Raw genomic sequence first — 25,285 nt, 5'->3', positions numbered from 1 at the left:
TTTCGTAGCTTTGCGCGGGAGATGTATAGAAGTCATATTTTTGTATTCGTAAGTTCACTTTTATAATTTCGTTCTAAGTTTTGTATTTTTTTGTTTTAAAGATTCCATTCGATCAATTATCTGTATGCGCGCTATTAAGCATTTCTGTGCAAATGCAGGGCGTTACAAGGTTATAAATAGTCTGTTCGCGAGATTTTTTTATTCACGTTTTTGTCATTAGTTTCGCTGCTCCTTTATTTTTATTTGTTTTGTGGAGAAGCTGTATAAGATTTATATTTTTGAATTTGTTAATATCACTTCCATATTTCCTTTTTTTTTGTTTATGTATTTTTTTTCTAAGTTACGTTCGACTAATTATCTTTATCCACGCTTTGTAGTGACCAATTATATTAACTACGCGTGGGGTACTCGACGCGTGTTCTGTATACGTTCGCTCTGGAACCATCCAACAACGATAAGCTGCTCTTTTCTAAATGCGATTGTATGCCTCATGACATAAAACGTATATTACAGTACTATGTTGGATTTCACTCCGCTGAAGAGCGCGAGGGAGCAGTGGTGGGGTCCCTTTATGAATCAATGAAGATCGGGGGGCTCGACCTGCAAGGGCGAAGGCCTTTGCCTCTAGGGTGTCGAGTTCTGGGCTGTTCCAATGAAGGACACATCCATTACAGGTGTTCTGGGTCAGCATCTTCGGCAGGAGCTGTGCAGAAATGCGGCCAATAAACTCGCAAATTTACGCTCGTGCCAAGACCAGAAAAACTGCAGCGTTGACATGCCGCGAAATGCCGCATAAACAGCGGCCCAATGGGCTGAACGATGCATTCGATGTATAGGTGCGCACTGCTGCCTGGCTGTGCGCGGGGGTACCAGCGCGCTTACAAAATTTGGCTGGGGCGCGCGGCGATCCAGCCAAGCGTGGCGCGCTTGGCCGCGAACGGCATTGGCTCCGGTCGCGCTGACCGTACCGCCGTTACCGTAGCGGATCGTCGAAAACGGTTTGCTAAAACTCTCTATTATCTCTATGATCGGGACGACCCACAGAGTTGGACGGCCGCAGAAAAACGTGCACGGGGGAATCTCGGAGGCCATGCCACAGCGGCCTCTATGAGAGGTTCGTCTCTCCGCCGCCAGGGGCCGACTGTGTTCGATCTCAGTGCCACCAGTGCGAATACCCTGCGTAACGAAAGAAAGCCAACCGGATACGGCCCCTAAGGAACCGAAAAATCGCTCATAACATTAAACATGACGGCATGCTTAAGCGAGATTTTCGTTGGTATCCCGTACATTGTGCTTGAGTGACCCGCGGAATTTTAAAAACCCTTTTAATTGTCAAGCCATTAGTGTGCTGTTTCTTGTCGCTGATTTCACTACTAACTGTGGGTTGGATATATCATATGCCCTGCAAGACTTGTTGACGTGCTGATACTTGAAAAGCCATGAGGATTGCGCGGAAGGACGACACAAAGAGGAGACAACCGGACGAGCGCGCAATCCTCATAGCTTTTCATTGCTGCCGCAATTTTCGCTTCTATTAATGTTTGGAACTTACCCGACCTAAGGATTTAAATAAATTGCCGCTGTAGCCAACTGTTTAGCCAAGCTTTTAAGGTCATCAAAATTTCTGTCGACTTTTTTTGCTGGGTATTGAAATGGAGCGATAGGAATGAAGAGTGGAATAATTGGAGCACGCGTGAATAGATTCGAAACTATTGGTCTTTCGACGTAGCTTCTATTCCTTTTCAAACTCTCGAGCTGAGAGCTACTGAAACATACAAGACTTCGGCATGTTGTGCGAAACCAAAATGTCTACCTTTTCGAGCTCTAAAAATAGGCTGTGTGCTTCGGTCTTCAGCGTGAACTTGGCGCGTGCGCCAAAATCGGCCGCCTCGCGAGAGAGGGGAAGAGGGAGAAAAAAAAAAAAGTTCTGTTTCTCGAAGTTGACGCCGGATGGCGCCACCGGTACCAACTAAGGCACGACGCCAGAAAGTGCCTTTCTTGCCTGCTTTTTCGGCCAGGTAAGGGAGCTATCGCGGTAGGCCTAAAACGCTGCGATCCCGAAATATCGTTCCTCGTGGGATGCTTCGCAATGACCGCCAAGATCGCGTGCATCTTCTTCAACGCACGCCGGAAGGCGACAAGGTGACGGGCCGCTCGGACCGCGAGCAGCTATGAAGCGTCGGCTGCCATCGACGACCCACCGCGACGTTCGACAGCAAGCCGTCGGAGCCGCCATGGGTTGGATTCCTGTCGTGGTGGATAGGCCGCTGTGTGTGCCGTGCGTGTGCTTGGGCAGTGCTTGGCGCCTGTGAACTGTTTCCGCGAACCGCTTCGCACGAGCCAGCCGGGCGGCCGTGCGAACGGTGATGAAAACTTGAGTCAACGCGCCCGTTCGCGCCATTTGCGGCTGGGGGAAATAGCCAGTGTTTCTTTCTGCCGTCTTTATTATTTTTTTTTGTCTTCCTCTCGTCACAAAACCCTGCCGGACCCATCGCTGCTGATCTCCCGAAAGCGCAGCCCAATCACATGGCAACAACATGACTGAGCAAGCATGGATTTCCCGATCAGTGATTCTGGAGAACTGTGCACCGCGCTTAGGTGACTTTCGGAGAAGATGCCAAGGAAGTTCAAAACACAAGGTCAGCTATCCGTCTTTCTCGAACCGCGCGCGCTTCCGATCTATGCTGTCGGTGCAGGAAGATTGATCTAGATCGCACATTGGGTGGCGGCACCCTCGAATTTGCGTTTTCGTTTCGTCGCGCGCGGCGTGACGCCGCCGTGTTTTCAACCACGGTGGCGGCGAGCCGCGCGTTTTGTTTACAGCGCTTTGTGGCGCGGCGCACTGGATGGGTTTCACGCGAAACAACCAACATGCCTCGTTGCTTCTTTCGTAACTCCTCCCCCGCTGCGATCGGGCCCCGAAAAAAGCTGCCGGCTCCCATATCTCACGACTTACGTAAAATGCAGCCGCTCGACGATTGTCACGAAACAGCGCGGAGCCGTGACGCTCGTGAAATTGGCGCTTTCGCTATCGCGACGCGCTGCCGGGTCACTTGGTACGGTCGTGAAGCGACGGCCGTTCGAACTGCTTAGTTCGACGACGCGTGAGCACGTGGAAGGAACGTTTCGCAACCGTCTGACGCGTTGCGGTTGCCGATGACGGCGATGTTACAGCACTTTGTCGGCGGCTGAAAACTTGCGTAACTTACCAAAAACTAACACCTAGACGCGACGGGCCTTGGCCCATCTTTAAACGCGTGTTGTGCGCTTCCGGACGCCGTAAAAGGATCAAGTGCCTTGAAAAACGACATGTCACTGTGGCATAGTTGTTTCATATAGCATTACCCACCGCTGGTGAGTCAGCAACATTTGAGCGATGATTGAAAACGTTACAAGTCACTTTTATTCTAGCAGCATTACGTGTGACGGCCAACATTTGACAAGCATAGGCTTCATGGGTATGTGCCAATTTCCTCGAGGGCATCTCACCCCTCTAAATAAGAGAGAGAGGATTACGAAACACTGAAGCCCTGCTATTAGCAGGGATTGCAGCTTCATTATGAGGTTGCAATTCTTCCCAAGTGTTATTTTACACCCTCGGAGAAGCACGGGAGAGGTTTTCGTCCTGCTGTGAGCACAATGTTTTTCCGCCAAGGAGCAGCCCTTAAGAAGTCTGGGCTGTTGCGTGACTCGTCTTTCCACTGCATGCATTATGAACCGTGTGGAGAGGAAAATGAAAGGCCAACGCTCGTAGTACCAAAACACTATTCGGGGGTGCGGTTTCACAAGAACAGTGAGTAGGCTGGTGAGGAATGAGATGACTTTTTTTTTATCCTTTCCATCCGTTGCATCTCTTGGAATCACTAATTGTAGCAATATGTGTACAGGCTGAGGTGATGGGGCGTCCTGGGGGCCACTGCCCTGCGCACCATGGCAACGGTCTAATTAGTGTCGCATAATGGCAGCGATGGGAGCAGTCACAGTTGATCTTACCCAACCGGCCGAACCGCTTCCGCTCACTGACTAGCCAGAGTCACTGTTAATTCTTAATAATGACTCTGGCTAGTCAGTGAGCGGAAGCGCTTTGGCCGGTGGGGTAAAATCAAGGCAGACTTCTCCCATCCAGTACAGCAATCCTCGCTAGTGTCGTTCCGCAACTCCAAACTGATCAGTATGTCTTGATTTTACCCAACCGGCCGAACCGCTTCCGCTCACTGACTAGCCAGAGTCATTATTAAGAATTAACAGTTACTCTGGCTAGTCAGTGAGCGGAAGCGGTTCGGCCGGTTGGGTAAGATCAACTGTGACTGCTCCCATCGCTGCCATTATGCGACACTAATTAGACCGTTGCTGCGCACTTTTCGCATCATAGCTCAGCTGTGACAGCCAGTGTCATATAACAGCACTGCCATTTTGTTGCGTGAACCTCGTATTTGAACGTGCAGGCAAAAGGGAATTTCCCAAGACAATGCTGCTCAAGCCTGTGCCATTGTCCAGTGTCCATTCGTCTTGTTACTAGTCGCCAATCTCCGGCCAACAACGTGCCGGACTGTTAGTTTCTGGGCCTGACTTTGTCAGTAACGCTGAGGGGCCGTCATTGGGCCTTCCACTTCTGTAGAGCTGCCGGTCTTTCTTTGTTGTACTCTAACTGTATAGGGCAAGTCCTCGGGGAAAATCAGTTTTAGATACTAGGTATCTCCCATTGTTTTGTTGGTATTTGCTTAACTTTCTCACTATTCACTGAGCTCATACTGGGTGGACGTAGTGTGCGATTTGAAGAGGGATTTGGTTTAGCTTTATTTGCTGGCATAACATCCATGTTGCTGCTACGTCAGCAGACATTTGTTCATTGGTGAAGGAAATATTCGCAGCGTGCCTGTGCTGTTTGTTTGCAATCTCAATAAGCTCGCTTGTAACCCTCTGCTAGACGAGCAGTGGAATGCCTTTTTGTCCCTAATTTGGAGATCTGTAACGTAGACGTATAGATGCAGTTGAGTGCACTTGAGATTTGAAACAAAAGGGAACAGGGTTGGTGAGAAGGTGCTGTAATATTTAAAATGGGATGTAAACTATACTCGGTGACAATTTTTAAGAACGGCACCGGAAGTTGCCGCTGTGCCTTATCACTGTAGCCGGATGTTTCTCCGTGCGGCGCAAGTAGGGCGTTACTGGGAATATTTTGAACATGGTGTGAGCTGTTCCCGTGATTTTCTGGACTTAATAGGCTTATAAACGACTCCAGTGACTACAAACAAACTGCGTGAGACAAGGCAGACGATATCACGCATTCATAGCAAACCCCTTTCAAAACGCGCGCGCACTGACGCCACGGGTCCGGCGCTTTGGCGGAGTGATACACCACATGAGGTGGTGCCGTTCTTGAGTTGTAACCGAGTATAGTTTCTGCTGGAGGCAAAAAGTGAAGACACCTGTGTGTTGGAAATTATGGCACACGTTAAAGATGGTCAAATATAATTTGACCCAGGTGGTCAAATATAATTCGGAGCTCTCCACTATGGTGCGCCTCATCGCCTGTGTAGTGTGTTCAACCTCGCAATCCAGGGGTCGGGAAGCTTTTGAGGTGGAGGGCCGAGGTGCATGAAATGAGCACAGTGGAGGGCTGCACGGCAAATTTGGCGGCGGGGGAGCAGGAAAAGAGAAAAAAATTCCGCGAATTGACTATAATATTTGACAATAATTGACCGATCTGGCTAAGTGTGCAGGTAGGGAATAATGCCAATTGGAAGCGATCAGTTCTCTGTTCTTGTCTCCCGTCTAACCCCATTTCAGGTCAAAACTGGCGTGTCGGCCTTCAGATAGAAAGTGGCGCCGTGCTTGGAGCCGCATAAGAATGCTGAGCAGTTTACAGGTTGCCAACCCCTGTCGCGCTCATCAATCAGACGTAAAGTAGTGACATTATCTGAAGCGACAGCACTGGTAATTCGAAAAGAGTTTAGATGAATGTTTTTCGGCAAAGGGTGTACATTCTTCGCACTGTGAGATTAAGCAAAAGAGGGGGCACCAAAATGCGGTTTCGGGCTGTTTGGTTGGATCTCGGAGGAGGGCTGATATATAGGCCCTTTTTGGCCTTATGGTGTTATCAGAGGTATTCATCTTGTTAGCAGTAAGAACGCTAAAGTTACTGCTGCGGTATTTTCGCACTACCGGTTCTTGCTAGAGCACAAAGCTGTATAATGTATTACAGTTTTATTGGGTAGACTATAGTAACTTTGGGCAGGAACGGTTGGCATGACTGTTTGTGCAACAGTGAACTCAGGCTGCATAGGCAGGAACTGACTGCATTTCTTAGGGCACTAAAAACCAACACAACGTGAAAATCTGAAGTGTTTGAGTTAAAAAAATAACAAGAATGTCCTCGGTTGAAATCAATCGGCAAGAGTGAATTAGTCGAACTCATTCAACACTTGCACTCTAAGTTCTAATGCCGCTCTTGAGAACACGGATGCATGTTGTGGCATAGCTATACAAGGTACGTTGAATGTGTTTGAAACTACCATAGGTGCATCTGCAACTACAGACACATTTGCAAACAATGTCGCACACAGGCAACTGGAAGTTGGTGCAGTGAAGGGTGGTACAGTCTAGTCCACTTATAACAATATCCAAGTTATAACTGATAATTGTTATAAGCGGGTTGCGAAATAAGAAGACGGAACAGAGCTCAAAACGTTTTATTCGCATTGCAGCAAGGTCGTACTACTACTAATTTGCGAAAAAGAAGCCACAGTCGGTGACCTTTGTTTGCCGCCTGAGAAGCTAGCGCAAATATTTTCAAAAAGCATCTATAGGTGCTTCACCTAGCTGAGGTAAATGTCCTTGGCGGAAACAAAGTCCCCGAGGGACTGTGTCACGCATTGGGCCTCCTACGAAGCCACTATACCCGAGTAAACTGTGCAACTGCGTCGTTAGAGTCGTCACTGTTGCACTTTTGGTGCACAGTATAACCAGATTCAATCGTTATATCCGGTATCGTGGCATTGGAGCATTGTAATAAGCGGTTTATTTTACCATAGAAAGAATACAAAAGTTGACGGTGCCATAGCTGTTTATCGTAATATCCGATATATTGTTATAAACGGTATCGTTATAAGTGGACTCGACTGTATTGGAGGGTCGGTAAGCCAGTGCAGGCACACTGTGCAATGACACATCCAGCAGGTGTCTTTTCCAAAAGTCTTAGCTATCCAAACTTGCAAAGGTGCTGCGCTATTTTGACATTTTTCGCTTATCGGTTCTCTTCTTCGCTCTCATAAACGTACATGCTGTATTAGTCGCATGCCTTTCAGACGCATGCAGTAGGTTCGAAAATTGTGGTTAGTTCTCGTTACTCTTGTTAATTTAAACTCACTGTGGCAGAAGATTTTTATTTGAATTATCATGATCTATTTAAATCGGTTGCTGAGCAAGCTGCCAAATTGAACGAATTATTTTACCAGAAGCTCATTTTTGGGTCTTACAGTCACTGTTGATTTGTTTTGGTTCTGCTGTATATGAATGCCAGTGTAGTTTGACCTTTTGACCAACGTGTTTTCGATAACATGGGGCCTGTCTTTTATTCCAAGTGCTGTTTGCCCTTGAGTTTATAATGTGGCGTCCATGTGCGAGTATAATGGACGTTGTAGGTGACAGGGCAGTCGTCAAGGCCAAATATAGGGCATCTGTGGGTCACATAGGACCACATTAGGACCAGTGAAATGGGGTAGCAGCTTAAGTAGCCTTTTTCTAAAGAGTAAACAGCGCAAGGAAATGGGTCACAATACAGTGTTGACTCACAACTTAATTAATTCAATCGAACACAATTCCTTTTTATGGCACTGTGTTCGGTTATGGCGTCGTTCCTATTTCTATTTTGTCTTCCTGGTGATGCTTTTTTTTGCACCATTAAATACTTTTAAATAGTCCCCAGGTCATCTCATCATGCCTTGCACTTACGTATGCCGAATGATTGCGATCTTGTCGTGAAAGGAAAAGCTACCTCATTTTATAATTTCGAAATGTTGGCAAATCACGCACCAGCTACATCACAGGTCAACCTGTCCAATGTTAGCCTATTCTTAGGGAGCCCTGTGAACATGCGTGTGCTTTTTGTTGACTGCGTGTAAGTGAACATTAAGAAACTTGTCTTAAGAGCTAAATGGTGTAAGTACAGACACAAAGCATAAAATAAGACACTGTGATAGGAGGCTTAAACATCATCTTTTCCCTTTTAGAGCTCGTGATTGCTGCCAGCAGCAGTGCCATTTGCACGCATTGTAAAAAACTTAATTGGCCAAATTTCTCATGATCACATTTCATGGCGCATCTAATTATAACATCATAACCGGTCAGAGCACTTGCAGTTTGTTTGCAGTTAGTTTGCAGTTGAATACCGGGGCAGTTCTTTTTTTACTATTACTGCCTTCCTGGGTAGGAAGCAATAATTGCCTTCTCATTGGTGCAGGCTGGTTGCGCCATCTGGTGGCGGAAAGGCAACATGCACAACTTCCCAGCAGGCAACCACCATGCCATCCGAGTCAGTGAGGGAAATCCAACGATGCATTGGTTCATTCAGTGGGATCATTGTATACAGAATCGTTCTCATAGTAGCACTTCACGTTGCAAAGCAAAGAGAGGTCCTGAATGTTTATTATGGCGCTTTTGGGATAGTTGAACAGTGCAACACAGTGCTGCCAGTATGGAAAACCATGTTGCAAGTGTGAATTGGGTAAAAATGCCGTGAATAAATGCAAAGGGAAGCACCCAAATGAAGTCATCGAATGTTTAGGGCTCCCTCTATGCCATTTGTCAGGTTTTCCCAGGCGTGTGCCCACCCCCTGTGTTTGCTGTTTAAAAATACGTACAGGGAAAAATGTACGATGGCTGAACGTGAGAAACGTCAGTGACACTGAGGGCAGCTGGACAACAAAGACAACATTCTGGTCGTTCAGTTTTTACGTGCTGAAATTTTCATGTGCTTCAGAATACAAACGTGATATAATTTCATTCCTGCATCGCTCTCCATCACCTTTTCACACTAAGGTTAGCAGTTGTCAAGGTACTACTAGCATGGAAAACAAATGTAGGGTGGTGGTTGCAAGTGTATTGGGAGACGTCTGCTCCGATAGCGGCCTTCCCTCTTGCATCCTGGGGTGGTTGTGTGTTCTCACTGAAAAAACTTGAAACTAGACTACAGAAAGCAGCTGCCTATGTGTCGATTTCGACACTCGTTGAAAATCTCCAGGGGGTCAGGAATAAACTGAAGCCCTCCACTAGGGCACACCCCATAGTCCAGGGCTATGAGGTGTCACACCCATAATTTTAAAAATGGAAAAAAAAAAAAAAGAAAACAAAAAAAAAAACAAAAACAACATTACAACCGCAATACTTTGAGCCCACTTATTTTATGCTTCTGGTTGATTCGAACCAATTCTAAAATTTTGCCACCTCCTATGGTTTTCGGGAAGGTTCAGTTTCGTTCAGTTGCGGTCATCCCGTTGGTATTTTCGGGGCACTTGTAATGAGAAACTGACTTGACTTGTAAATATTGTCGTATTACCTCACCAGTTTTTCCCTTGCCGATTTATGCACATTATTATGTGAAAAGCATGTTCAAAAGTGCAGTCTCTCTTGCACCATCCTTCCTATTGGTTTTCTGCATCAGCTCTCACGACGCACCACCAAGTCCGGAGAGCTGAAATTAGTGGATTGATAGCACGTTTAACCTCCTCCGACCTGTGTGTGGACAATGGGTTGATGCTAACCATGAAGTGGATGAAACTCGACAGTTTGGACACTGAGAAAAATTCCAATCCAGAACTATTCAATCCAGTATCAATCCAATCCAATCTAATGATAACCTGAAAGCTCCTGTGCGAACTTTCTCCCTCAAATGTGTTCTGTTATTGGGTTTGGTGGACTGTCGGGGCTCTTATTCCCTCATGCAGTCAGCGTCAGGAAAAAAAAAAAAATTGGGGAAGCTTGCACTCATGTGCAAGACTTGAATGGTGATGCTGTTAATGGTGATCATTGACGGACACAAAGTTGAGTTCTAATATTGTTGTGGTGTCGGGGCTGACGTCGGCGGCATGGCATTTCAATGACCTTATGTTGAGCAAGGCCAGAGTGAGCATCATCGGTGTTTTCATACGCTGCTCTGCAAGCACAGCTTATCGTCTCTAGCGAATGCTTTGCACGCCGAGCTTCTCAAAGCATGGCCTCTTCCTCGGTTGAGCGAACTTTCGCGGCCTAGCCATGTGGAGTCAACGATCACCTACAGCAGCTTCGACATTCAAGTTACGACTCTTCTACAGTAGAGTGCATGCGCACGACGACATGAGGACGGACGAACGAGAGGCGTATGCTATGGCGTGTCTTTCTCATTCCGAGCAAGTGTTGCCACGACACGGGGAGTGCTGGAGTTTTTTTGTGGCCAATGTTGGCCAATCTCCCCAAGTGGGTATGCTTGGATTGGTGAACATTGGAGGTTTTTTTGGGGTGGGGGGGGGGGGCATTATTGGCCAATCACCCTAAGTGGGTATGCTTGGATTGATGAACGTGCTCTCCAGGCACATGGCGAACATTGGAGGTTTTTTTGGGGGGGGCCATTATTGGCCAATCTCCCTAAGTGGGTATGCTGCGCTCAAGGCCAAGTGCATGAGCGCTTGGCATTTTCTTTGTATTTTTAAAACTGCGGACACCATACACCAACGATTTGCTCAACAGCTTCGCTGTTAGAAGATCTGTCAGGGCCCCAGGCACAGTGAACAATGGTGGTAACTGGAACATCCAAATGTACACCCATATGAAGCAAGTGCCAGATGGTGTTAAAGTGAAGCTTTAGTGTCCTCGCTGCTGTCGATATTGCCTGCAGGAAAGCCAACTTTCTCTAACGATGGTGAATGATCGTGGGTCAGGTGAAAGAAAAAATGCTTCCCGTGGCCGGAGTCGAACCTGTGTCCCTCGCGTTGTGAAGCCAGCGTCCATCCGAATTCCCCATTTCGACATGGTCGAAGCGAACTCTAAGCAGCAGGTATACCGATTTGCACTTTACACCCCAACCAAAATTGTTAGGCCTACGTAGTGTTCTCGAAAAGGGGTGCGCACCTCCAGAGCAGCACATACTCGCAGTGCGGGGTTAGCCAACCAAACAATCCATCACGAGAAAGCTTCACGTTCATTTATCGTTGTCGTTGGACGGAGTGTTGCACTACTAAGCACTTGATGACAAGTGTGGAGAGAGAGAGAGAGAGAGAGGGGGGGGGGGGGGGGGAGGGAGTGTGGGGGCTCCCTGTTGGCTCCGCACCCCCTCTCTGTCGGCTGGTATCCCTTGGGACTCGGCGGCGGCCAGGGTGAGACCGATGACTTTACGTTGAACTCTACTGGCTCAGTTGAGTAGTAGGGCCTCCAAAGATATAAGGTTTCTGAAGGGTTTGTTGAAACATGGACATGTCCGTACTGTACGAGGAGGTTCATGATGCCATTGCAGTTCTTACAATGGGGGTTGAAGACTTGGGAGTGCCATTCACTGTACATAGTGGGTTCAGAAAGACCCGGTTTGTAACCTTCTCGATGTGGTCTCCTCCTTTCTGCCAAGCTGCTTGCTTGCCATGGGGCAAATTTTTCACGATACTGTTGGGTGATTTCGTAATAGGTTTGTCCTCCAGCAGGGATGGGTCTGCGGGAGGGGCAGGGACGGTGACCGTCTGGAATGGAAGTCCTCGGCATCAGGGCCCCTTCATACCCAAAGAGGCCTCGATGGGCGTCTCTTGCTCTACTGACACTTACGTTTTCGAGGATTTCACAGGGAGCAGGGGATATTTCTGCCTCTGTCGTAGTTGACTATAGCGGACCTGGAGACCCTTGTTCCTGGTTTCGTCAGTGCCAATTGCCCAGTTTCATAGTTGCCAATGGCCTCTGCTTCCTGTGTGTCAGAGCTCTGGATTATGCAGCGCGAGTATGGGATTCCGTTCTCTAGGGGGGGTGCCTTCCTTCTTTGGTGTCGGTGTATAGGACATTCCGTCTGCCCCCGTATCTGAGTTTTGAAGGGCCCTGCTTTAGCACCTACCCTCGCGATGTCCCTGGGAGGAGGCGACATTGTTAGCTGTTCTCTGATTGGTTTAGGAATTTCCAGCGTTTGTGTAGAGGCTGCCTTGGGTTGAAGCCCAGCTGCTCTGGCATCCTTTGCAGAGGCGAAAAAGCTCTGCGACAGTGTGCCCCATGGCCCAGGTGCAGTTGTGACGCTTCAACATATGATGTATCGGTCTCTGTGCCTCTGCTGTGACTGTCAGGTTGCTAAAAATTGTGCACTGGAAACGTGCGGTTTGTCTTAATTCTGGTGGTATTTTTTGCTCTTCCTGGTCAAGAGGCATTTGGGGTGTGAAATTCGTGAGAAAGTACAATGAGCGTGCCCTTTTGTGTAAAGCACTTTGGCCTTTCCCTAAACCCACTGTTGAAGCAGTGCTTTCAGCAACCTTTGAAAATGGTCCTTTCCTCGGTGCAGTTTCCTGGGTGTGTTTTAGAGCACATTCTTGGCTGCCGTGTGCGCCGTTTCCTTCTGGGAGTGTAATTTTATTTAACCAACTGAAAGTACAAGTTACTTGAGTTCAAACTGTCGCAGGTCGTGGTAGTTTCTGGCCACGTGCCCTGTTGAACCGGTGTTTAATAATTTTACCGCTGCTGTTGATGTTTGCTGTGGAAAGGGATACTTTGGGAGTACAGTGCTAGGCTTAGCGTGAATAGGGTGAGTGAGTATAACTTCTAATGGAGCCGAATAAAAATTAAAGAAAAAAAAAAGAAAACCAGAAGGGTTGGATGGCCATTTCTCGTTCCAGAAAGCCACGAGCTGTTACTGCTGCTCGGGCCTGTGAGACCAGATGTTCTTGAACTTCAGGCTGTTCAGTTCGCACTCCCACTGTTGTAAAAGACGAAAGAAATGACAGGCTCAGAGACTCACTTGATCTTGCTCATCACACGTCACAGAAATAGAACTAACATTTTATTTTCCAATTTGTTCTGTGTCGTTATAACTTATGTTCACAAAAGCCTGTCCAGGTTGCTGAATTAAGGGTAGGTCCTGAGAGTGGCTCCATTTAGTGCTTTCAGAAACGTAGCAGAAAATTTTAACAAAGCATTTTTTCGGCATCAGATTTCTCTGGCCGCAATTTCTCGCATCCGTGCTCCCTTTTTGTTGTGCAATTCTTAACTGTAACTGTCTTTCTGCTTGGTGGTGTGATGGCAGTTGTGCTTAATCTGCGCCCAGGTGACCATTTGTGTTTTGCGAAGCCTGACTTTGCAACCTTGCCCTTGGCTGTGAGGGTAGTTATAACTTTTGAGAAAGCAGTGTAAAGGGAAAGATATGTAAATATATAAAAGAACGAGTAGGAAATAATTGGAAATTTGCCAATCAGGCGCAAGAATGACAATTGCAGCAACTTTCAATATTGTTTGCCACTGGAAGTAACATTTGCTAGTCGAACTTGCAGCTTCTTGAAGAAGCAGGTCCCTCAGAGTGTGAACCGTGTAGTGGCTAAGGTTGCAGCTGAGGCAGCCAGGGCTTTCACTTCGAGTTAGTTGAGAAAATCTGGTAATAATGAAGTTATTAGAATAAAATGAGCATTGTCTGCAGCACATGTCAAGAAGTGTAAGGGTGCTTATTGGAAATCAGAACTCTTTTAAGTTTTTTTGGAAAACAGGGTGGCATGTTTTCAGACATCAGAAGTGATTGCTTTTAACTGGAGTAGAGCCATCTAAGCCTTCAGTTCCACCTTATAGTGTTACCATAACAAAATACCAAGAAAAAAGAATGAGCACACGTGAACGTTCACCCTATGTGGAGTGCCAGGTGTGTGCCAGCAGCTCGACCTTTCAGAACACTCTGCCCAGGATTCGTGGTGTGATATCTTGCGTACTCTCCTTCTCGCCAGTTCACGTGCGTTTGCACCTGAAGCGGGAGGCGCACAGATGCCGTGCTACATACGGGGGTTCAAGCATGTGCTAACGCGGTCCACTTTGGGAGAGATGTGAAAGGCTGCGGACACAACGATCCCGGCCTGCCAGTCATGGGGAACTTTCAGCGGCGAGTTCAGAATGCCATGCGAGGTGGAACAGCCGGGTCTCCGACAAAGGGAGAGGGGTCGCCAGCTCTGCTCTTTCTCCAGCTTTGCACCACTATACTCGGTTACAACTCAAGAACGGCACCACCTCATGTAGTGTATCACTCCGCCAAAGCGCCGGACCCGTGACGTCAGTGCTCGCGCGTTTTGAAAGGGGTTTGCTATGAATGCGTGATGTCGTCTGCCTTGTCTCACGCAGTTTGTTTGTAGTCACTGGAATCGTTTATAAGCATATTAAGTCCAAAAAATCACGGGAACGGCTCACGCCACATTCAAAATATTCCCAGTAACGCCCTACTTGTGCCGCGCGGAGAAACATCCAGCTACGGTGATAAGGCACAGCGGCAACTTCCGGTGCCGTTCTTGAGTTGTCACCGAGTATAGTGCAGGCTGCTCTAGTTGTGTTTAATTTTTGTGCGTTGACTCTGATATCAGTGCAAGTGTCTCGAGCAGACCGCTTTTTGCCTTGGCTTTTTCCAGATGGGAATCCGTCTGAAGCCATCCGGGGCCTCTGGGAGGGAGCATACGTGTCGCAGTTTGTGCGTCTCTTTCATCGCAAATTTGGATTTCAAAGCCTAACAACTCAGGTGAGAAGGTCCCATTTATTTTTTTTCCCCGCAGGTGATGAGCGCTTTTGCAGAGCCTCCCTCTTCGCCCATGGGGTGTGCTCTGATTCGCGGTTTTGTATAAAGTTTTCGTGTCGGTCGCGAAATGCTCGTTTTTGAGAATGTGACTTCAGTGCACCTATGGGTGCACGTACTAGGCCTTTTAGTAATTGTAATGGCAAAAGGAAAGAAAAAAATTGCACATCACGTAAGAATTTCGTTACGGGTTGTCCTCTTGGGCCAGAACGACTGACCCGGGGCTCATCACTGAATTACGCCGCCTTTGCCTCGAAGTATTTGTACATCTTTCACGAGTCGCTTGTTGCCGAAAAGAATTGTTTCTCTCTGCTTACTTTTACTCGTTCATTCTTCGCTGTATTGTGCACCGTTGCATCATGCACCTGTTTTTCGTTTGATACATAAACCATTGTTAATACCGAATTCAAGTCTGTGCTAGACTTCCGTGCATGTTGTGTTGTTCATAAGGATTGCAGTTGAGCCGCACTCGTGTTGGCACTGAATGCTCGCCCGTTCTTTTTGTGCATTCGAAATGGTGTGATGTAGCCTTTTGTGTTGCCAACACCTGAAGCAATAATGGCCCCATTGTGAAACTGGGACAAGGCTCTTATCTTACCGGCAGAAGGATCGCTAACTGGCATAGATAAGGTGCTGTTCTTCTGACGCGCTGCCGAGTTTTAGCTTTGCGCGTGCGGCTTAGTTAAAAACGTTTTTGCTCCGCCTGCCGTTTGGTGTTGCAGTAAAAATGGCTGTTTTGTTTTTTCGGGTCAATCGGCTCAAACGTTTTGTTTTTTCGTGCCTACACCAGCGATGGGCTTGTTTGACAGCACGGGTCGCAGCTGTTTGCTACAACTTGACTTGGCTGCTTTTCGAGTTCTGAGCTTTGCATTTTATCTACAGCTGGTGTTAAAAAAAACAACGAGAAAAAGAAAAACACTGAAGGTCGCATGTGCGACTGGTTTCGCCGGCATCGCAACACACGTGCCTCACATCAGTTTCCGCTGTTTTCCGTGTTCGCACGCACACTGGCCTCGTTGGCACCGTGTAAGTTTTCGTGCTTTCGCACGCGGAGTGGTTGGGGGGGCACCTTGATCGATTGTAAAACATGGCTTCCTTTTATTTTATTTTGTCTTAGTTCATGCACTAATGTTAATTGGAATTGCTGGACTAATTTGTTGCCCAGTACTTTGAAGCTTTGATTTCATGTTGTAGGTACCTGTTCATGCCCTTTGTATACCAGCAGCAGATAATGTGAATAATCCCTGTAGGTTCACAGGTTTCAGGTTTGCTTAGGAAAGTTTTCAAAAGTTATTCTTAACCTCTGCGGACAGTCAAGGAGTGCATGCATAGCAATTCATAGAGAGTTTTGAAGAGCTATTGTGGTAACCAGGAAAGCCATCGAAGTGAGCTAAACCAACCCTAAAGTGGGAAAACAAGTTGACCTGTATTGGTGTATTGCAGTGGGTGGGAATAAGAACATTTTCAAGAGAAGACGAGGAAAAGGACAGTAAAACATACCGCCATGTTCTCAACTGTTGGAGGTGTGCGTTGCAGCCGGCACAGGCTTTTTTTCTGGCTGCCGTGTAAATAAATCGTTTCTAAGCATGGTTTGCCTTGCCACCACATAGCATCTTTCAAGGCAAAGAAGAGGATCACATGCCAGTTGTGGCAGTAGCGGTTGTTTACATAACCAGCAAATTAAATGCCAAGACTGTGAGAACCGAATATTGAGTGCATGACCAAGGCCAGCTTTTGCGCTGGACATATGACGCATTTTCCACACCTTCCCTCCTAGGCAGTGCACTGCACCGGCTTTTTCGGTTCTCATGCTCTTTTACTCCACACACACAAGAAATGAAGGGAAACAGGAGAGTGGAGTGCCGGTTTTTATTATTTATTTCTAAAGAATCGAAGCATTGTTTGATGTCTAGCAGAAACCAGAAGAGCTAAAAAAAGGTGCGATCATTCAGTTAAAACAAGATGCTATTAGTTTCTGATGTCGCCTTGTAGCGTGCAGTATTTAAAATAATTAAAAGGAAGAATTTCGACATTTAGAACAATACAGAACATTTGAGTTTGCATAAAGGTGTGCACAAGAAGATTTGGCTGCTGTAGTAGCGACATTAGTTGGTGTAATTAAAAGCTTGAATCTGCTGAAGTATCCAAATTGTTGCAGTGTGGAAGGAGAAACATTTTCTCAATGTGATTGCATTTGTTGGATGGAAACAGGCCGAGTGCTGCCGTTATTACTGATAGTCATGGGTAAGTTGTATTCCTGTGCACTGAGTGGCTTAGAGAGAGGGTTGCATTTGTTGGATGGAAGCAGGCCGAGTGCTGCCGTTATTACTGATAGTCATGGGTAAGTTGTATTCCTGTGCACTGAGTGGCTTACAGAGAGGGTCAGGTCTTTGTAGTGGGCAAAATGGCTGTCTTCAGTTAGGGTGCAGGGATTGCCGTGCGCATTCAAAGCACGTGTTACTTATGTAGCCCCGTTCTAGTTCTTGTTGACATTGTGAAATAGCGCGTTCAATATTTGCTTTGTTTCGTGTCAGCCGAGGAAGATTGCATCACTGTGGTGGTGGTAGTCGCAACACACTGCTGCTTCTTGACACAGCATAAAATGTGCAGGTTTCAATCGCTCCGGAAATTGGCGTACTCTGTCCTAACAGTTTTGCCGTGTCTGAATGACGTATGTGGTGAACGGAGCAACGGATGCGTTTTGTGAATCATCGCATCAGGATAGCCGCTCGGACATTTGAGGTTGAGAGGAAGTTGGCATCGTGTACAGGTTGGTGTGGGGGGGTCAATTTATGGCGTATTTCACTTCGTAGAGTTTCAACCTGTGGAGTTCACAGGAGGTCAGCATCAATTTCGGGATGCCGCATGTGTTTTCCAATGCAGGATACATTTATTGTGTCAGCAGTGGCGTAATGTCAAATGGCCCATCTGTGGGTTCGTGGGCGCTCTCCTGCTTTCTCCCTCTCACTGACCTTGGAGCTGTGTTGGGGCTCGGGAGCATGTGCTTGAAAAGTCCACACCTAGAATACCACTACGCAGTTCCCGGCAACTTTGCCACAATTGTTATTTTTTTTCCCCCTTAAATGCTCCTCGCGGGTTACTTCAAACAATTTTGTCACGATTTGGCCGTGTTATTGGTCTTTCATGGTCCGGGCTGCTGCCGGTAGGTAGGTGCACAGTAAAGCAAACCTCTTTTAGCAAAATACCACGTATAACCAAGTCCGCTTCTTGTTCCGAGTTTTCCGTGTTTTGTCTAACAGGTGGTGGCAAATGTTTCGCCTACATGTTTCTGACGACAGCCACCCTCTCCGCTGAAGCTAGCTGTCCCGATTTAAGAAAAACATAAAAGAAGCTGTCCTAGATACACTACGTACTCTACTCCAGTTGTCAGGTTCAGTGTCCATGTGTAGGAGTGTGCGCACACGTAGTGTACAGCATTCCTGCATTAGCCGGAGGAGGCTGGACGGATGATCAGCAATGTGGCGGATTCGTTCGGTCCGCACGTTTGCGTCAGTGACCCCGTACCGTCAGAGTCGCCCGCCCTGGTCGAATTCGGAAAGTGGGAAAGGGGGCGGCTTAGTGTCCGGCGAGGATTTGATGCGCGCGTGGCGCCAATAGTGGCGGCGTTCGCTTTTCCTTTCGTTTCCTCCGCGCTTGGCCGGTCGAACGTAACCGGCTCGGCGGCCGCTGCTCTCGTCGAAGCAGGCAGCAGCAGCGGCCGCTCGAAGAGGGCAGAGCGCCCGATCTCGCCTCCCTCTCTTTTCGTGGTACTGAGAAGAAAGAAAGACGCGTGCTCGCGGGCGTTAGTGCTCGTACTACGGAGGTGGTGTGGCGGGCAGTTCTGGCGCTCGGTTGCCACGCCACCACACGCGTGACGCGCTACGCTGGCCACGCATCCGTGACGACGACGCGTTACGTCATCTTCGCGTGGGGGTGGAGGGGAAGGGAGCGCCTGCAAACGACGTCGACGAACACACACGAGGGGGCGGGCGGCAATGATGACGAGAAGGGCGGCCTTTTTTTTCGGAACCATTCCTCGGGCACGCCTGCCGGCAACTTGGGTGCCGTGAGCGGGCCTCCTTATAAACGCCGGCATCGTCGACCTTGCTCCTTCCCCCTTCTCGCACACGTCTGGAGGTTTCCCCTCGGCGGTCGCGTGCCTGGTCTCTCGCGACTGGCCAGCACTTGTTTCGTCGTGGCTTTCTCGCGTGTCGGACGGGGGAGAAAGGTTCGTCTCGTTCGGCCGAAAATTGCCTCAATGACCTGTGGGGAGAAGGCGTCAAGTTTGGAGATTAGGGGCGGGAGAATGAATGGGTGTTTGAGGATACCTGTCGGTTGGACAAGGACGAAGGTTCAGGAGGGAGATATCGCCGGCGTGAACTCCACCGTCCGGAAGCTGGGTCATCGGTTGGGGCAGGTGCGTTGGCGTGTCTGGGAATAACATCCACAACTTGTCACACGTTCTTACGAGTTCCTTCAGGGGAAAAATAGTTCCTCTTTTTATTTCACTGGGTTGCGCCTTACTTCTGAGGCTCGGAAGTAGAGAACGTCATACATCCGTTTAAACGCCCCCAGAACTACCCCCGTGACGTCACGGGATGTGCAGTTTCCTTATTTTTTGCCTCATCTCGGTCCTTGTACTGCCAATCTTAGCCGATGTCATGATCACTGCTGACTTAAGAGACCCTGGTGTCTGCGTCACCAGTTCCTCCTGGCACGATTTGGTGATGCCGGTACTGGCGAGGGATGTTGAGCGAGAACTCTTGGCCCGCACGAGGTCCACACGTGAAGTGCCAAGCTTTCAAGTTCGTGAAGTTCCGCGCATGTTTTTGGCCTCTGTGCTTCTGTTCGCGATTACTGGCCCATTTTAACTGCGCAGGATTCGAAGTGTGTAGTTGCCCGGTTTCTCGCCGTTAACATGACTGAGGAGAGAGAGACACGATGGGTAACTGTACTGAGCTTGGCTGCGTCAGGTTCGCACTACCGAAACATTTAAAGGGACCCTGCAGCACTTACGTAACATCGACTACTCGCAGTGTTTTTTGGTGGTAAAGTCTATCGTCCCAGCAATCTCCGCCCGCAAGAATTATGGAAATCCATTCAATATCACCGAAACTCGACCGCGGTCAACGCGAAGAAAGCCGCGCGCTCTCTCCCGGAGAGGGAGCGGCGTTCACTTAGGTGGCCTTCGATATGCAAACTTGCCAGGTTTCCCGAATTTTCCGGGAGACTCCCGAATTTTTATGGTTTTGTACGATTGTACGACCGAAACAAAAATCTCCCGAAAATGCACCCGTCTTTGGCCAAATCTTTTTCCCAGTGTGGCCACAATGTGAGGGAGGTATACCTGACAATACAACGCGACACCAATTGGCATCGTTATCAGTGAAGTGCTTAAAAAGCGTAGTCGGCCATGTGTTGATGGTGAACCTGTTCGACCCATTGTTAGTTCACTGTTTATAGAAACGCAGCTCCGCCGCCGCCGCTTTCATTTACACACGAGCACGGCCGTTCTGGACGGCGGTTCTGAAGATTTAGCAAGTCTCCAGTGGTGTAGCTTGTTGTTAGCTTAGACGAAACAACAAAACAGTTCAGTTCCTGCTGTTTTGTATCGCACTTGCAGTACTATTTCCAGGACTTTCTGATAAGGGCGGTGTCAGCCACGTCGAACATTTGAGTGGTCTAGCTTCTTGGTAGTTTGTACGAAGAAACAGTTCATTCCCTGCTACGTGTTAAGCAAATAAAAAAAATGTGTGTAAAGTTACCCATTCTGTTGTAGCTACTACCCCCCCCCCCCAAGATCTCCCTAATGTCACCCCGGCAAACCTGGCAGGTATGGATATGTCATGTGCCGGGGAGTTTTCTCCTTTTCTCCGCAACGTGAAGGGGTCGATTTCCGGTCTGGTGCGACAAAAAAGCAAGGCGTGGCTGCCTGCTCGCAAGCGCGTGCTCGGGCTAGTAGGGCATTTTTGAAGCAATAAACGTTTGTTGTCGAGTGGTCTCGTTGGAAGGGGGGGTACTGAGTTCGTCACTCAACTTCCGCATGCTCTCAAAACACAAAAGAAGCGCGAAAACTGTGCGTGGGTTCAGGCGTAGAACTTGGTATACAGCACCCGCCGCGGTGGCTCAGTGGCTAAGGCGTTGCGCTGCTGAGCACGAGGTCGCGGGTTCGATTCCCGGCCGCGGCGGCCGCTTTTCTGATGGAGGCGAAAAGCAAAAGCGCCCGTGTGTACGAGATTTCGGCGCACGTTAAAGATCCCCAGGTGGTCAAAATTAATCCGGAGCCCTCCACTACGGCGCGCCTCATCGCCTGCGTTGCGTCGGCGCGTAAAACCCTACAATCAATCAATCAATCAACTTGGTATACAGCGCCGACGACGGCGGATCGTCACAGGAGATGAGAGGTGCGAGCGTTCGTCCAGTCTACTGTTTCTCTGTCCTCGTCCTTTGCTCTCTTTTTAATTTTTTTTGATGCGAGAAATAAGCCGTGAAGTTGACCAGCGACTGCCAATAGGACAGCCATGACCGCAATGACGTCATTTAGGCCATGCCAGGGGTGCATAATGAGGAAAATTGAACAGAGCACGGTTGGTTTTTCTGAGTCTTTCAGAGCTATCTGCGCGCTCACCACTTCACGTGCACGTGTAGCATTTGGCTCAGGTATTCCTGTCACAGTAATCTAAACGTCGCGCAGGTTTACTTGCACTGCTCAAAGAATGTTGCAGGGTCCCTTTAATGGGCCCACGAAGACAAAACGCAACTTCTTTCAGTTTGGTGGAACAAGTCCTTGGTAATTCACGTACCGTAAAGTTCCGAAAGAACGCCCACTCACAGTACAGAGATATCAAAGGAAAATAAAGGGATGGGCGACCTTTCTGGTTGGAGTGCGAAAAACTGCTAAAAAGTGGCCGCATCGCCAACCCAAACTGCGGAGATATCGAGAAAAAATACGAATGGGTGAACTTTCGGGTCAATCGCGGAAAGGATGAATAAGCGGCCGCAACAACACATGAATAGATGATTCGCGTTTATTTTGTTCACCCATCGGCGCTATGCCATCGATTTTGGGGTCGTTTAGTAAATTGAATATTTCACCCGCACAGGCAAGGGGGCGATGCTTCGGGGGAGGGCGTTCTCTCGGATATTTACGGTAGCTCCATTACAGCCGCGTTCTTTTAAACGAAAAAGCGCAAGAAATACAGAATTTCGCGCTGCGGTGTGGGCGGGCCAGCACCACACAGTTCTGAGTGCGCCAACTGCTGGTGTCAGCGTTCAAGTGATACTATCAAACGGAACTGGAAGCCCCACTGCAATCGCATTCCTGTCGGTGGCTTAGGTCGGAGGAAAGAAAAGAAATCTGTGACGTCATAGAGCCCGCAAGCGGCCGGGGAGTCGCCGCTGCTTACCTAATTCATACCTATTTGTTTAGATTTTTCTCGTTCGTAATTCTGTGTTATTTTAGGCCAGGGGATTCTTATCCGGCCTTCGCAAAAGGCGTCCGCTTATTGGTTTAATATTGGCTTGAATATCTGTAGCATTTATTCATTTTTTTTCGTCTAGTGACATCACCAGTATTTTATATAACGGATCAGTGGCAGATCATCGTGTTTTTTCACTCGTTTCTTTTTGTATCGACATACTATCGCAAGTTATTTTTCCCCCGATGGATCATTGGCAGTAACTATTTTCTTTTTGCAATTTGCGAGTTTTAGCATAGCGGCTGCCGCCAGGTATACGGCGGCGGGGCCCGACTGGGAAGGGGCACTTTGTTCCGCTGGGATGGTCGCCGCGCATTCGTTCCGGTGAGGGGCGACCTCCTCGCCCTCCCCACGCGCGCATGCGCAGTCGTGTTCCGGAAACCTGCCGCCGCAGCGTAAGCCTCCGCTAGCTTCTATGCCAAAACTCTATTAGCAGTACGCGTTCGCTTTATTTGTCGTGTGTCGCTGAAATGGACCTTGCATTTTGTGAGTGCTGAAAAATTTCGTGTGGACGGTCATGCTGTTACTGCGTTCCCGCCTGCCGATCTGGCTAGAGAGGAAACGGCTACCAAGAGTCGCCATTTGACCCGCCGCGGTGGCTCAGTGGCTAAGGCGTTGCGCTGCTGAGCACGAGGTCGCGGGTTCGATTCCCGGCCGCGGCGGCCGCTTTTCTGATGGAGGCGAAAAGCAAAAACGCCCGTGTGTACGAGATTTCGGCGCACGTTAAAGATCCCCAGGTGGTCAAAATTAATCCGGAGCCCTCCACTACGGCGCGCCTCATCGCCTGCGTTGCGTCGGCGCGTTAAACCCTACAATCAATCAATCAATCAGAGTCGCCATTTCGCTCTCCTCCTGACGCCCAGCTGCGCGCGAGGGAAGCGTGCCATTCTTCGCCAAAAGTTAGCGAATTGAGCTTTTATTTGCTGCACGGGCGTGGCGAATGCGTCGTGAGTGGGAATAAATTTAGCGCGTCAGACGTTGTGGAGAGCAGCGACTGCTGCAATTATAGGATGCACTTTGTGGGCACAACGGCAGAAACGTTTTTTGAAGTGCCTGCTGCATTTTTTACTCGCGAAAAGAATAAGACAGCTCATAATGCCCAGTAAGTGCAGGTGACTCAGAGCCAGTGAGAGCTGCTGTGGCATTTATTTCCTTTTTTTTCGGCATTGGCTTCTCTCTGTTTTCTTTTGCTTGGGGGAATGGTGGCGAGGGCCATGTTGATTGCTTTGTAATCAGGCACACTGCCGGACTGTGAAAGAAGCTCATCAAACCACTGTTTTGCGGACATTTGTTTCTTTTTATCACCCCGACGACCTTTCTTTTGGGGGTTAATAGGCCAGAAATAGCCTCGCTACATAACCGCCTTGTCACCACATGCCTGTAACTATGTCAGCTATGTTAATATCACATGTAAAATAAATATGTAAAAATGAATATACTATAAATGTTCGCTGTGGACGAGTTTCTGTGAGCGCACGCATAAAGGGACACTGAAGTGATTTGTAAACATTGCGGGAGGGAGTAGCGCAAATTGTAGTCCGGAGTCCATAGGCCATGTTTCGACCACTCTGAGTGCGTTTAGGCGAATTTATTTATTGGAAAAATCAATTCGAAGATGCTGTCCTCCTCTTTGCATCCTCGCCCATTTTCTGCGGCGTTTTCGTGTGACGTCAGGAGGAGATGACTTGGCTTGACTGCGCTACTACACGGCTCGCCGACCTTCCGGCAGAGTCAGTCGACCCAGCGTTTAGTCCGCCGGCCGCCGACGAGTCGTCGCAATTCGTTCGCTCATTTGAACCTAAGCCACGGCACGTTTGGGGATGGAAGAATGTTCCTTTCTTTACTTTGTTAGTTTGTACACTGTATCAAGCTCCAAGTCCATGTTGCTCCACACAAGCGCTGCACAAGCGCACACGCGACGCTTCGCTGACTGGTACGCTATAGTAGATCTAAGGCCATTTGAAGGCAGGAGAAGAGTCAGCGAAGTCAATATAGGTACTAAGGAAATAAAATCAACTGAAACTTTTTTCCGTACAGTGCAAAACTAGAGAGCCGGAAGCACTTTTTTGCGCTGGGCGAACAAGCACAGCGGTCAGTAGCACAACCATACATCTGCGAACGCTTTTCCGTCTAAGAAATGCAATTGCTAGACGTGATATATTGTGGGAATTTGGGGGACGCTTACTGCACGAGCGCTATACAAGTCACCTAAGCTGCTTGAAATGCTACAGCTAAATGAAAGTGCAAACTGGTTATACATTGTGTACCTTATATTTCCAACGCTGGCAGCGCTGGCCCGTGGCCGAGTGGTAATAAAGAAAAAAAAAACAAAAAGGCCCGTGACCGAGTGGTCTGGAGCGCTCGGTGTGTTATTTTGCAAGTCACAAGTTCGAATCCCCGAGGGTACATTTTTTTTTTGTAAGTTGACTTTTTCGTTTTCGACCGATGTTTTGTATACTGAGTTCACCATTTTTGGGCCGTAACGTTCACTGCTGCACGAGAGAGGTCGTAGAACACGCTCAGACTAACACTGACAAGCTAGCGTGTTCTCGTTGGCGTGCTGTTGCCTAAAGCAGCGACTGCTCGCGAGCAGTGGGCACAGGCCAGAATAAACAGACCCTTGGCCTGGTGCGAACACGCTTTTTACGATACAGGCATGAGTGAGGCAAGCTCCAAATATGGGGAAAAAGCGCATGGCATTTGAGCGTCTGCGGGGAAGCGGAGGGCGTTCATCCACTGCGTAGGCATCGGCTAGTGATTGCTACGATTCCAAGCCGTCCTGGGAGGCTTATCGTAGGCATTTTACAGCCGACAACATGGCAGAAGCGCGGTACGACGATTAGTGAGATATAGAGAATGCCCATCCAACGATCCCGTCGGATGTCAAGCATGTTGTTTTACAGAACCGAAACCGAAACTTGTTTGAATGCTAATCCTGGACATCGTCCAATCACGGCGCATCTCCTCCCGTCCTCACAGCCTTTAGTTGGTGCGGCCGCTGCAGACCGCGCATGGTAGTAGCTCTTCTTTCGCGCTTTATAAAATAATTACCGAC

General features: G+C 48.4%; 1 protein-coding gene across 1 annotated transcript in view; it reads left to right on the top strand.

Moving 5' to 3' along the window:
* The first annotated feature begins 1,972 nt into the window (after positions 1-1,972).
* Positions 1,973-25,285, top strand: part of LOC144162664 (uncharacterized) — a 154,725-nt gene continuing 131,412 nt past the window's right edge. Inside the window, exons 1-2 of the mRNA XM_077693290.1 lie at positions 1,973-2,639; positions 14,592-14,698. Of these exons, the coding sequence (XP_077549416.1) occupies positions 2,615-2,639; positions 14,592-14,698 (132 nt within the window). The 5' untranslated portion in view covers positions 1,973-2,614. The remainder of the gene's footprint in view (positions 2,640-14,591; positions 14,699-25,285) is intronic.

This window comes from Haemaphysalis longicornis, unplaced genomic scaffold (genome assembly GCF_048455015.1).
Source record: "Haemaphysalis longicornis isolate Haplotype H1 unplaced genomic scaffold, Haemaphysalis longicornis Haplotype H1 scaffold_12, whole genome shotgun sequence".
NCBI classification, from domain to species: domain Eukaryota; kingdom Metazoa; phylum Arthropoda; class Arachnida; order Ixodida; family Ixodidae; genus Haemaphysalis; species Haemaphysalis longicornis.
This window is presented reverse-complemented; position numbering and strand designations above follow the sequence as displayed.